General features: G+C 40.9%; 1 protein-coding gene across 5 annotated transcripts in view; it reads left to right on the top strand.

Annotated features, from left to right (window-relative positions):
• Positions 1–293: 293 nt before the first annotated feature.
• kif1aa (kinesin family member 1Aa) overlaps positions 294–12,527 on the top strand; it is a 52,990-nt gene continuing 40,756 nt past the window's right edge. For all 5 annotated transcript variants that reach the window (XM_086161655.1, XM_086161658.1, XM_086161659.1 and 2 more), the window contains exons 1-2: positions 294–635; positions 3,002–3,136. In XM_086161655.1, coding sequence (XP_086017781.1) covers positions 3,031–3,136 — 106 coding nt within the window. In that variant the 5' untranslated portion in view covers positions 294–635; positions 3,002–3,030. The remainder of the gene's footprint in view (positions 636–3,001; positions 3,137–12,527) is intronic.

Here is a 12,527-nt window from a genome sequence, read left to right on the forward strand (position 1 = left end):
TATATAACTTGAGAATACTGGAATAGTTAAGATCCTTACGTTTTCTCTTTTGTGTAACAGTAAGGGAATCACAACACAATACTCAAAAATAAAAAAAAACAGATGTACTTAATATTTAATATTTGTCTCATCTTGGGTTAATGACACTTTTGATAAAATTACACCATTTTTTTTTTTTTTTAATTTATTTCCTCGCCCCTTGAGTTGAATGTGAAAAGTAAAACCAGGCATAACCTTTTTTTTTTTTTTTTAATTTTTGGAAAAAAGTAGTGCCTCAGCAGGAGGTACTACTTATCAAAATCCATCTTTGGTCGATGCCGGTTCTCCTCCCACTGCGATGGTACCGTTACCTCCCTCTCCGGTGATGTCACTGGATGTCAAGCATCCTCACAATACACAGGGAGACATCAGTGCAAGTTGGGCCGTTCCGGCTTGTAATAGGAAGAATAACAATCATTCTCCCTTAAGAATCACCGTAAAATAAAAGGAAAACACCAAGTATTGAACTATTTTTCTTCCCGTTTCCGTTTGGAGGCGACTCTGCTAGTGGGGGACTGACTTGGCATTAACCCGAGGACGTAAGGCAGGATAAAGACAGCGCCTTCACCGAGTGAAAAACGACACTGCAAAGGAAGGTTGGTTTTTTTTTTGTTATTCCGTTATTGGGCTTTTTTGTTTTTTTACCCTTCAAATTCGGACTGTTTTTATTTTTTTGAGCGTTAAATATGCCTGGAGAAGACGGGCACCGGGTGCGGCCATTGAAGAGGCTGCCGCTGATGTTTGAACGACAGTAGTTGCATGGCAGCATATTTTTTTTAAATCTGTTCCCCCTCACCTTTTTATTTTCTTATGCAAAAAAACACATTTTTTCCAATTTTCTATTTTATCATAATAATAATAGCATTACTGGAATAAAGTCCTGTGGGTCGGTGATAAATAAAAGATGTAACATTTAAAATAAGCACGTCTGTGCCACAGACTGACTGTTGTTTAAGCAATATTGATACCTTTTTTGGCCAAAGATTGACATTTCCATTTGATTTTCTTTTTTATAAATAAAAAGGTAGCATTGCGTAGCTCTGTCGTCATCCTATGGGGCACAGAAGCTTCTTAAGGTGAAATTACGTTAGCCTTTGTAACAAGGAAAATGGTATCCGCCCAGTTGAGCTGCAATCAGGAGTGATTGGATTGTTTGTACAGATTATAATAAATGACTGAAGTTGGGAAGAAAAAGAAAAAAAAATGTCCAAAATTAGATTCAAAGTGATTTTACACTGATTAAATATGTGTAGTGATTAATGAAGCTATCCTAAAAAGCGTGGCAGTAAACCTATGGGTTGTTGGTGTTGTATTAACAAAACAAAAAAAAAACTTTAACTCAAGTATTAACTGTATTTCATAATTCAAAAGGTATGAGTGCGTATTTGTGTCATCCTCGTAAATGTCACAGCAAGGAAAGGTGGAAAACAATAGGTTGTAATAAAGAAAAATGATGTCCGTCTATCTGAGCTGCATAATCAGATAATTGGATTGCATGATCAGACTGTGGATATAATGTTATTTAAGGGAGAAAAAAATGATATGTCCTTACGAAATACTGTATGTTTTAAATTAGGGACATAATGGTATTTCAAAATATGTTTGTTTTTGTTTTGTTCTATTAATTTTATATTAGAACCATATAAGGATTTCATTGGTTTTGTTTTCTATTTATCCATAACTGAGATTAGAAAAGGTTTTATCATCGTTACAGTCAAATAAATTAGGTTATGTATCTGGTTATGAATTAACATATTAAAAATTAATAAATGAATCACAAGTGAATGGGTATAGGTTTTAGCTGTCCATGATAGATTGAAAAATAGGATGACACAGCATATTTATAACTATTTTGACAGACACTCAGATTACTCTTAGCAGAGATGATGTTATCACAAATTTGGGTATTAACATGAAAACAAACAATTTAATCTTAATTAAAAACAGTTCTGAAACATGATAATGGGAAGCGGTGTTAAAATAATATTCAATCTCACTTTGACCTGTGCTCGTGAAATATGGCACATATTATCGATTATGTTCTCAGAAGTATATCTAGATTGAAACAATACATTCCTCTAACTTGACCAACGAGAAAGATAAATATGTATGTATGTGTTTGCGTGTATGTGAGAAAGTGTGTGTGTGTGTTTATTAATATATGTATTTTCTCGATTTTTTTTTATTTTTTTTTTTCAAGTTTTCAAGTTTGTTTGTAGCTGTAGGTTTGAAGGGGCTTTTCATGAAACTGTGTTGCTGAATAGGGCCAAGCCCTGGATTTGTGACAGGTTTCAGTGCCATTGTAATCCTGGGAAATGGCCAGACATTTAGCTGCTGCTGCATTTCTTTTGTTGCTGCCGGCTTTATTTTCCATCTTTTTTGGCTGTAGCTGACCATGCATCGTCTTTTCATGTTACAGCCACACAATTCGGCCCTTGGATTTATGGGGATAAATTCATCCGTAAGATTTAATATTTTTCCCATTACATTTTTTGAAAGACAGGCATATTGAAATAAAAATCACTTCAGATCTGGGAAGAAGGGAAATATAGTTTGTAATTCAATGCTGTCATATCATCAATTTAGTCTGTTTTGAACATGTTATATTGAATACTATAAGAATAAAGACATCAATTTCCTGATTGGTCATTTCATGATGATTATCTTGTACTTGCTCTCTCCAAGCTGACTCATTTTATGATTTAGTGATGCTTTTTAAGGCATTTCTCTCAGCCCTTTCCCTGTTTTTGTGATTTTTGGGCAAACATTTAGTTTTTCTTGTGATTTTCGCAAAAATTAACAGGACATCCTGAGGAATTAATGTGAAAAAAATCAATCAAACCATGCCGTTTCAGTGGTATCAGTGAATCAAACCACAGTTTTACAATGCCTTTTCTTAAGAATTGCAACTTTCATACTTTATTTGAAATATTCATTAATTTATTTTTCAATTACTTTACAGACCCGCACATCCTATACCTGGACAGCATCATGTCAGGTGCCTCTGTGAAGGTGGCAGTACGTGTCCGCCCCTTCAATTCAAGGGAACTTGGAAAGGAAAGCAAATGTATAATTCAGATGTCCGGAAACACGACCAGTAAGTATTATGATCCCAGCGGTTTTGCTGGGAAAATGCAGCCCTCGTTGCCAAGAGTAAAAAAGGACAGTACACATTTACTGTATGTGTATGAAGCCAAGCCAAAATTTTTATCTTTTTGAATTCAGGCTTAGATGAATTCAAAAACACTTACACATCCAAAAAAAAGAATCTATCAGCAGTCATACATATCTTAAACCAATGTAGTTTTTCTTCTGAACTCAGATCTTCCTATATGACTATGCCGATCTAATACACATATTCCAAAATTTGAAAGTTACTGATAATTTATTAAATCGTAGTCAGCTTTAGCTGTCTTATTTGTCTTGTTTTATCTGTTTGAAGGAAAATGCAAATGTCTTTAAAATTGTCCCTTGAGCCGAGTTATCAAGCAGAGACATTTATCAAGCTTAAATAACCTTCTAACTTTTTCATTTGACCTGTGTTAAATGATCTTTTGCAAACTTGACCCGGTATTTTCATATATGTGACAACCTAGATGTACAAACCCACGGTCTTGTATTAGCAAAAGCCTTTGGAAGAAACATAAGTTTGATTACAATTTAATTTGTTGACCACTTTTAGTTGCTTATACGTATTGTGTAGCATATCATGCATTGCTTTAGAATACGTAATGCAAGTTAGGTCTTTAGTTGAGAGCAGACTGGAAAGATACCTGATACCTTGACAAGTCTGTCAAGTAAGCTAAAACCATTAGTTAATTATATATGTGGCTTTGTGAAATATTTACTGTTTGACCTAATTAAGCTGCCCCTTTCTTCCCTATGTTAAGGGAAATAAACCAACAACCTGATTGGCATTTGCAAATGTGCCCTCTGATTTTGTTGTGACATTTTTAACATGACTATTAAACTTCAACTTAAAAAAATCCCTTTCTCTCTGAATGTTTAGATTGTCAGCACTGTCATTTATGGCACTTTCCAATTGAAATACACCGTCATGGTTATACATGGAGAGTTACTGAAGTCACCCTCACTGGACATACATAATTGCTTTATTACATGTAAAAGACCTTTCTAAATTGAATTGATACAAAACAGATACATTCAATTTAAAATGGCTCACAGGAAAATAAGTATGGGGATAAGATATGTAGCAAATGTTTATCTTAAATGTGAAAACTCAAGGAAGAGAATTATTTAAATAAAAGCAGTCAACACTGATATTGTTCCTCATGATATATTTGTATTGTAACTCATTTAAATGCAAAACAACAGGGCTCTTACATACTTTGTAAGTATGTAGGAGACCTTTTAGTCGGCTTCAAATGTTGACCACTTTAAGACTGAACTGCAGGCTTCTCTCCAACAGCTTGCAAAGCGCCTATATTTGCATATTATTAAGCAACTGCCAAGACTTGGCTGCCAGTTACCACAAGATTGTTGGGCTTTCCTAACATGTTGGATCTCACCTTCAGCAGTTGACAGAATGTATTTGGCTCAAAGGTGGAGAGTTTTGATTATCCCTAGTTTGTGGTCAAGGGGGTGGTATGAGTCAAATAAGTACTTAACAATGCCCATTGGTCTGTGCATCTTTAGAGGAGGAAATGCATTTATTGCCACTTACAGTTATACATAGAGCATACATACATATATTCAACATCAGTGAAATTTGACCTCTGCATTTAACCCATTATGGATGGGCCATGAGCAGAAAGCAGTTAATGAACAGCACCAGGGAAGCAGTTAGGGGTTCATTGTCTTGCTCAACATCAGGAGGAACCGGGAATCAAACCAGGAATGGTCGGTTCCAAGGCTCTAATCGCCTGTGCAGGTCTAGTCTTCTGTCTTGTTGAATGTGCAGCAGTCCAACAAAGCAAGTTTGTCATCTGCCAACTGTCATCTGATGTGGGTGTCGATCATATTGCAGTGTGCCATGAAATCTTCCGCCGCTTTCTTCTTGATCTCGACCCATGTGTTGTACATAGATTTGAAACCAGTGGCGAGGTGGTGCGCCCTTGAATTCTTGTGTCTATGCATATTTGGTCACATAGTTTCAATTCAAATTGAAATCCTTAGCAGTGATTTGTGAACCAGAAACTTCAGCAAGCTGCTTTACCTTTAATTTCTGCAAATATATTTTAAGCTTATGTCTTGTTAAAAATGTTTTTCTGTTAGTTGACATTGTAAAAGATACTCCTATAGTAAAAATCACTGTAGTGATATATTTCAAATATACGTATGCCTATGTATACATGTTTTAATGAACATATTGTGCACAAGATATAGATAGGTAAACATATTTCTGAGTGCGTAGTTGAGCTTGATGGAGTGGAAGTAGAATGGTTATTCCCTTTTGAAAGCTGGGCTGTGCTTGACAGTTCAGACCTGTGCTTTACTATAAACGCTATTTCGAAATAGAACATCCCTCAACATCCAGTGCCATCATTATTCAGTAATCAAGGAATTCAATTTTCTTTATCAACTATTTTTCAGGACATAAAGACTTTCAAGACCTCACAAGTTCATCTGCATGGCAAAACTAATGTTAGATCTGAGCTTCTGTTTCATGCTATCAGAATCAGCATCAGAGAAACTTTATTTTTTTCCTGAGGGGCTATTGGCAGGCAAATGGGGTAGCATAGCATCCTAGCATAGCTGCCCCAACATCTATAAATATAGAAAATAAAGGTAAATGAAAATAAAATAGGATAAAGTTGAGGTCAAAAGTAAGTCAAAGTGAAAAATAAGTGGAGTAAACTCCAACATTTACAAATGTTGGAGTTTGTTGGCTGCACATCTGTACAAATGGCCGTATTTCTATAAAAAACTACATTTGTGCAAAGGGCAGAAGAAAGACTGTACATCTGTGTGATGCGATTTGAATTTATACGATAAATATAGCATGGACAGATCTATACTTAGGAGGGGTGGCGAGGGGGGTTTCCATAGCTGCTAGGAGTTGAGGAGCTTGGAAACCTTTGGGGATAAATATTGCTCTCAAGGTTTTGCAGCTGGGCCAGTAGAGTTTGTGACTTGAGGTGAGCCACTCAAAAATGAAGGCAGGTAGGGCGGATCCTAAAGCATTCTTTTGGCTGTCCTTATGGTTTGTTGGTCGTGGAGGTTGATTTTAGAGTAGACCTTGGTGATGCACTCTAGGGAGTTCCTGTCCTGCAGGGTATTTGAGCAAAACCAGCTGGTGAAGGAGGTCATTATACTCTAGATAAAAGAGTAATAAAACTTGGTAAGGATGGTACTGCTCACATTAAATGACCTCAGTTTCCTGAGCAAGTACTGCCACCTGTGACGTTTCCTGAGGATCTTCTTAGTGTTCGAGGAGAACCTCAGATGGTTGTCAAAGACGGTGCCCTTCAATGTTTCTACTGGTTCTCCTGGATGGTGGTAGTGACTGCCACAGCCAGCAGCCTCTGTCTGCTGGAGAAGGTAACTACCATATCCTTGGTTTTTCTCACAATCAGCTTGAGGTAGGAGAACTCGTACCAGTGCGCAAAGTTCGGGAGGGCTCAACCATGGTGGAGTGAGGGAGCAGACAGTAAGAAGAGTCATGAAACATGGGGCGTGATGGTAAACTATCCATTGTGCCAATAAATGATAACCATATGAGGATTGCCTTGATGTTGAGAGTTGTGTAAGAGTTGTAGCTGAATTAGTGAGCGGGTCATGTTGAGGCTCTTTCAGTCCAGCAAGGGTCCTTCCACATGATCCATATCCACACTGCTTCTTTTGGCTGATTCAGAGACTGATTTAAATGTTGGTCGCAGAGCCTGTCCATGGATGCCAAGGTCTTTCATTAGCAGCCTGATAGCGGCAGAAGCCACGAAACCTCTGCATCCCACTTCTACCTGACAGATTTTTGCAATTTCTCCTTGTTGTTGTGTATCTGCTGCCAGTTTCCTGTGCTCGTAAGCCTCTTCTGTTGAGCTTTCCCATGGGACTGTGACTTCTGTGATGTAAACAGACTTCAGTGATGGAGGCCAGAGTACCTAGTCTGATCTAAGGCAGGTGGCTGCGAAGGCAGAAAGATGGCTTACTGGTCAATATCAACTAGTATCTTCTAGTCCTGGGCCATGGCTAGCTCTCCAGCTTTTGGTTTGGTAAGGAGATGGTTGCGCTTTTTCTGTCCCTCTCGGATGAAGGTTGAGCTTGTGATAGAATTGGTTGCTGGAGTGAGGAGTTGGTGGTACTCCACTTGCTCTCAATAACTGCTCCCATACTCTTGAGGACCTGTTTGTGCCTCCAGGTGTAACAGTCTTGTGTAAGGCTGGTCTTATACAAATGGTCAAGATATGTTCGAGTGTTGCTGGAGTTGGGCAAAGGGCACAGGTTGTGTCTTTGCCATACCACCGGTGAAGGTTTTTTTGGAGATGAGCACATCATAGGTGGCTCTGACGATAAAGCGGATGTTGCTTGCCTCCTGGCTGGTCTGACAACCAAGAACAGGATGACAGTGTCACCAGTGATCTTCACCAGCTGGCAGTCTTGTTGGGCGGACAAGCACCCTCTGGGATCTGTTGTTGAGGAAGCTGATGATCCATCGGATGTGTTTGTGGTTGAGGTAGAAACAAGTGATCAGCTTCTGAGCCAGTACGTAGGGTTGCAGGGTGTTGAAAGCTGAGGAGTCTGCAAAAAGGGGCCTGATGTGTTATGGGGGTTTCAAGTGTCCAAGGATTGAGTTGCTAATCAAGATTTTAGCATCATCCACTCCTCTGCATGCCGAATGAGCGAATTGGAGAGGATCAAGGGGTTCAGTTACTCTGATGTGAGTTTTTACAATTCTCTCCCAAGGCTTTCATCACCAGAGAGGTGAGAACTACAGGCGTGAGGTTTTTTGGGGCTTTTGTGATACCCTTTTTTGGGACAGGAGTCACTGTCGCAGGGCTTCCACATCTGGGGCACTGTGCTGCAGGATAGGGAGTTTTGGAAAACAAGATCAACTACTCCGCAGATCCTGTCTTGTCCAGACGCTGCGTATAACTTAGTTCTTCGAAGGGCTTTCACTTCCTCCTCTGAGTTGAAAGCCAGGGCAGTGCTGTCTGGTTTGAGTGTGGAGGCTAATGTTGGTAGTTGTTCTCATTTTCAAACTGTGTGACGAAAGAGTTGAAGTCATTGGGGAGTGATGTTGAGGTGCTTCCTGAAATCTGAATGGGTAAACAGTGTTCACTGAAGCCATGGTCTCAATCCCCTGCCAAGCTGAGCTGGCTTCTTAGGTCCCCTTGTGTAAAGGTTCACTCCACCTTGTTCTTGTATTTCAGCTTGGCAGCTTTTTTTAGCATGTTTGACCCCCTTATTAACCTCCTACTTCTCAGCCTAAGAGCCAGTAAAGAAGAATATTTTTTTCTTATGTAGAATCTCCTTTAGCTCTTTAGTCACCCAAGATTGTTTCCAAAATGATGACTTTTTTAACAGGGATAACACAATCTACACAGAAGGAGATACAAGGATATAAGACTATGACAGTCTGTGGATTCAAAGAACCTGGAGCCTATCATTGCTATCAGCCGTCCACTGCTTGATGTTTTTTTTGTTTGTTGTTGTTTTGCATGCTTTTCTTATCAATGGTGAGAAGGCAGGAGCATTTAGAATAGAATGGTGATTGGCAGAGCCAATGGGTGGAGGGCAGCTTTGTAAGCATTGGGGACAGATCCGTAACATTTGTCCAGTGTTTTCCTCAGACGGGTGTTACACTTGACATACTCTTGGAATCCTTTTAGAGCTTTGTCCAGTGAGCAGTGAAATCACCCATGATGAATTTGGGGTGGCCTAGCGAGATCTGCTCAAGTCTGTATAGTGTGTGTGTGATGTGTTCAAAGACTTGGGATGCATTTGCTTTGGAATGGAAGAATACTAGAATAAGGGAGAATCATAGGAATCTGGGAAGATAGATGGGTCACAGGGAGACACCTAGGAGCTCAATGTCTGATTTGCATAGCGTCTCCTTGACGACTGCCTTACGCCACTGGGGGGTTTACATAGAGGCAGATCCCCTAGCTATGATGTTTCCTCGTCCGTTCAGTGACCCGTTGTAGCCTTATAGGAAAACCGAAACCATCTGTATGAAATAAATTGTCATTATCGTCCTCATTGTATTACCATGATTCTGTGAAGGCAAGGATTATGGCAGTCTGGAATTCAGGCATATGATTTATATCAGTAGGTGCAAGGTGTGACACAGTTTGTAGAGGGGTGCTTAATATCTCCTTCTGGAGTGGGTCTTGGACTGCAGTACTGTGGGACTGGAGAGGAAGGTGGAGCAGATGCTCTCTGGAGTATTTGATCCTCTGCCGTCTGGCAGGCCGAATCCCTCAGTGAAGCAGTGCTGGTGTTCCAGGCTGGACAGCAGGATAAAAGTAGCCAAATGGGTGCTGTGTATTTCCCATGTTATGGTGAGGTTGGCAGGGACCCCTGAGCTGTGGACTGTTATCGCTTGGGCACCTAATGAAGTCTTTGTTAGCATTAGCCCACTGTCAGCCAGTTGTTAGCCCATTGAAAAAATATGGCTACTGCAGCAAGGGATGAGGAGCATGGTGATGCACCAGAGGAGGAGTGGTATAAAAAGATGATAGACCCTCTGAAACGTGTTGAAATGACTCCGTGTCAGAATACAGAGTATTCCCTCTTGGTATTTATTGAAGTCCTTTCCAAAACAGTCCCTTGAGCCTTAAACAGCAACTTGAGATACAAAACAGAGATTCAAGGAAGCTATTTGGCAACCAGACAATTTATACCTGGTCAAAGGGGTTCTTTTAAAGGGAGCAGGACAGGTGAAATGAATCACCAAATCACATGACAGATGTGGGCAGTTGAACAGCGAGTACTAATCAGCTGGAGACCGGGAGCTTTGCTGTGTCTGGCAAGTGGGCATGGTCAGTCTATTGGAGCCTGATGAGGCTGTGAAACCCTGAGAAACTGTGTTCCTGCCACTTCTCTTGAGACGGATTTAGCTGACCTAAGCTGCTGAAAGAAATCATGGGTGCTGTGACTTTTAAATGGAAACTAAAGCCAAATGGAGTGCCTACGGGATTCTTTTACAAACATACAACGGTCCTCAGGAAAGGAGTGAAGCTTGCTTGAAGAAACACCACAGGCAGGATAGTTTCAAGGATGTAAACAACCTGCTGCTGCAGAAGTAGCATCTTATGACGTAAGACCAGACACAAGCATGATCACAGAGGGAGCTGACAACTCACCCAGTCTGTTAAAACAGCAGCTCATAAGTCAACAACTAGTAGTGAAAAATGGAGGCAACATTGAACAACTTTTTAAACCAGTTTGACCAACCAGTGACCAACCACCCTCTCTGCAGCACCCTCTCCACCCAGGGCCACCTCTCCCCCCCCCAAGCCCCTATAGCCCCTACTGCTGTTCCCTTCCTCCACACTCTACAGCAGTCCCAGCACCACCCCCACCCCAGCTTTGGCCCAGTACAACATCTGATCAGGTCAGGGAAGAAGTGCGCAACCTTCAACCCTGGAAAGCAGCAGGCCCAGACAAGGTGTTCTCTCGGCTTCTGAAGACTTGTGCCACTGAACTGAGTGAAGCCTCCAGCATGTCTTTAACCTTAACTGTCAGCCAGGGAAAGCGTCCACTCTGGAAAACATTGAGTATCGCAGGAAACCAGCAGGGAGCCGCTGGGAGGACTTGTCGCGGGAGCAGACTGTGAAGTTGTACACAAACTCTCAGACGTCCGCCCTCATTGTCAGCCACTAGAACTGTTGGTGAAGGAACGAAAGAAAGAAACGAGCCCCCGGATGGCGAACCACTCAGCTGGCATGACCCCACCGGAGCAACAGCATCGGGAATGTTGAATCATTTGTGAGGTCCAGTCCCAGGGTCCAGCTGGGTAAGCTGCACCTTTCTGATTTACGTCCTTTGATTCATGTTTTTTATCCAATCACCTGAGAAGCTGGAGGGATGGTGTTGTTGTGTGTCGTATGCCCCTCAGTTGTAGAGCGCATTGAATGGGCTTGAGCCCGGACGGTATGTCAGGGTGAAATGACATTGGCCATGGTACAGGGTCTGTTGGGTCTATTTAGGTTATTGTGATCCATCTATTTAGGTCATTGTGGGATATTTGGCACCAACAAGACGATATTCCTCACATCACAGGTGGTAAGTGCTCTGAAAGTCCAACTTTGTGAGGATCGTGGCCCCCTGGAGGGGCTGGAAGTTGGAACTGATGGGAAGTTGGTATTTGTTCTTGAGTGTGATGTTGTTGAGATCCCAGTAAGTGATACAGGGCTGAATCACCTTTGTTCACAAAGAAAAACCCTTCCAACATTGGGGACTGAGATTGGGGGATGAGGACGTCTGCCAGGCATTCAGTTATATATTGGTCCATGGCTATAAAGCAGTGTCAAACTCAAAGACGCAGTGGGACAAAACTTACAAATCAGTACAAGTCAAGCACTGGAGTGGTTCAATGTTTATTGAAAAACTTATTGAAGTGAACTTATTGCACATATTCACCTAAACTAAGGAAGCTTTTAAATAATTACCCATTAAAAACCATTACACATTAAATAAATGAAAATTCAATTGCAACAATTTTTCTTATGACACTATCTGCAGCATTTCCAGGGTAATTTCTAATGAAAACATTTTCCACAGCCAAAAAAGAATTTCCTTTAAAGGAAAAATGCAATATACATTTTGGTAGCAAGAAAAAAAGTACAAAAAGGAAACATATTACAGCTCAGTTTCCTGCTGTCTGATGCTTTCCAGTCTAAGCCAGAACCTTGAACTGACAATGCTTACAAGTTCTTGCATATAAACAACAATAAATACAAGAGAAATTGAAGCTTCTCTTGGCGTCACATACTGACGCATTAGGCGCCCCCTCTTCGTCAGCGAACCTGGAGATTGTCTAATTTTTGATGACAAATTCCCATGCATCACATACCGACACAATAGGCACCCCTTTCTTGTCGGGCTTCGCGTCAGTGGAGGAATGCGATTTCTACTATAGAACTCAAACGTGTGCCAAATGCTAACTCCGTTTTTATTTTAGTTTAGAGAGAAATAAAAGTGTTGATGTAGACATGAAGCTGCGGGTCTGTCGAAATATGATGAGAAAGGTGTTCCTAGTGCATCGGTTTGTGATGTGAAAGGAAGCCTTAAATATTCGTCACACTGGGATGAGACTGGGTTGCTATTAGCAGCTTTTCCTGAAATTGAGTAATTCAACCTTGTCTCCCGGGTCCTGCCCACCAATCCACTCTTTTAGGTGCACATCACGGGCGCTCCATCTGTTGTCAGTGCCACATGTTTATCCCAAGGCAGGCCCATTCATTTACATGTCTGCATACTTCTTCAAAGATATCCTTTCCCGTAGTTGCGCCATGCATTGATCTTATCCCCAAAAGTTTCTCTGTTATGCACAGTTCTAAGTCCACTCCACAGACAAAAATGTA

Source organism: Fistularia commersonii, chromosome 16 (assembly GCF_037954325.1).
Source record: "Fistularia commersonii isolate RoL2024-O1a breed Wild chromosome 16, RoL_Fcom_v1.0, whole genome shotgun sequence".
Taxonomy (NCBI): Eukaryota; Metazoa; Chordata; class Actinopteri; order Syngnathiformes; family Fistulariidae; genus Fistularia; species Fistularia commersonii.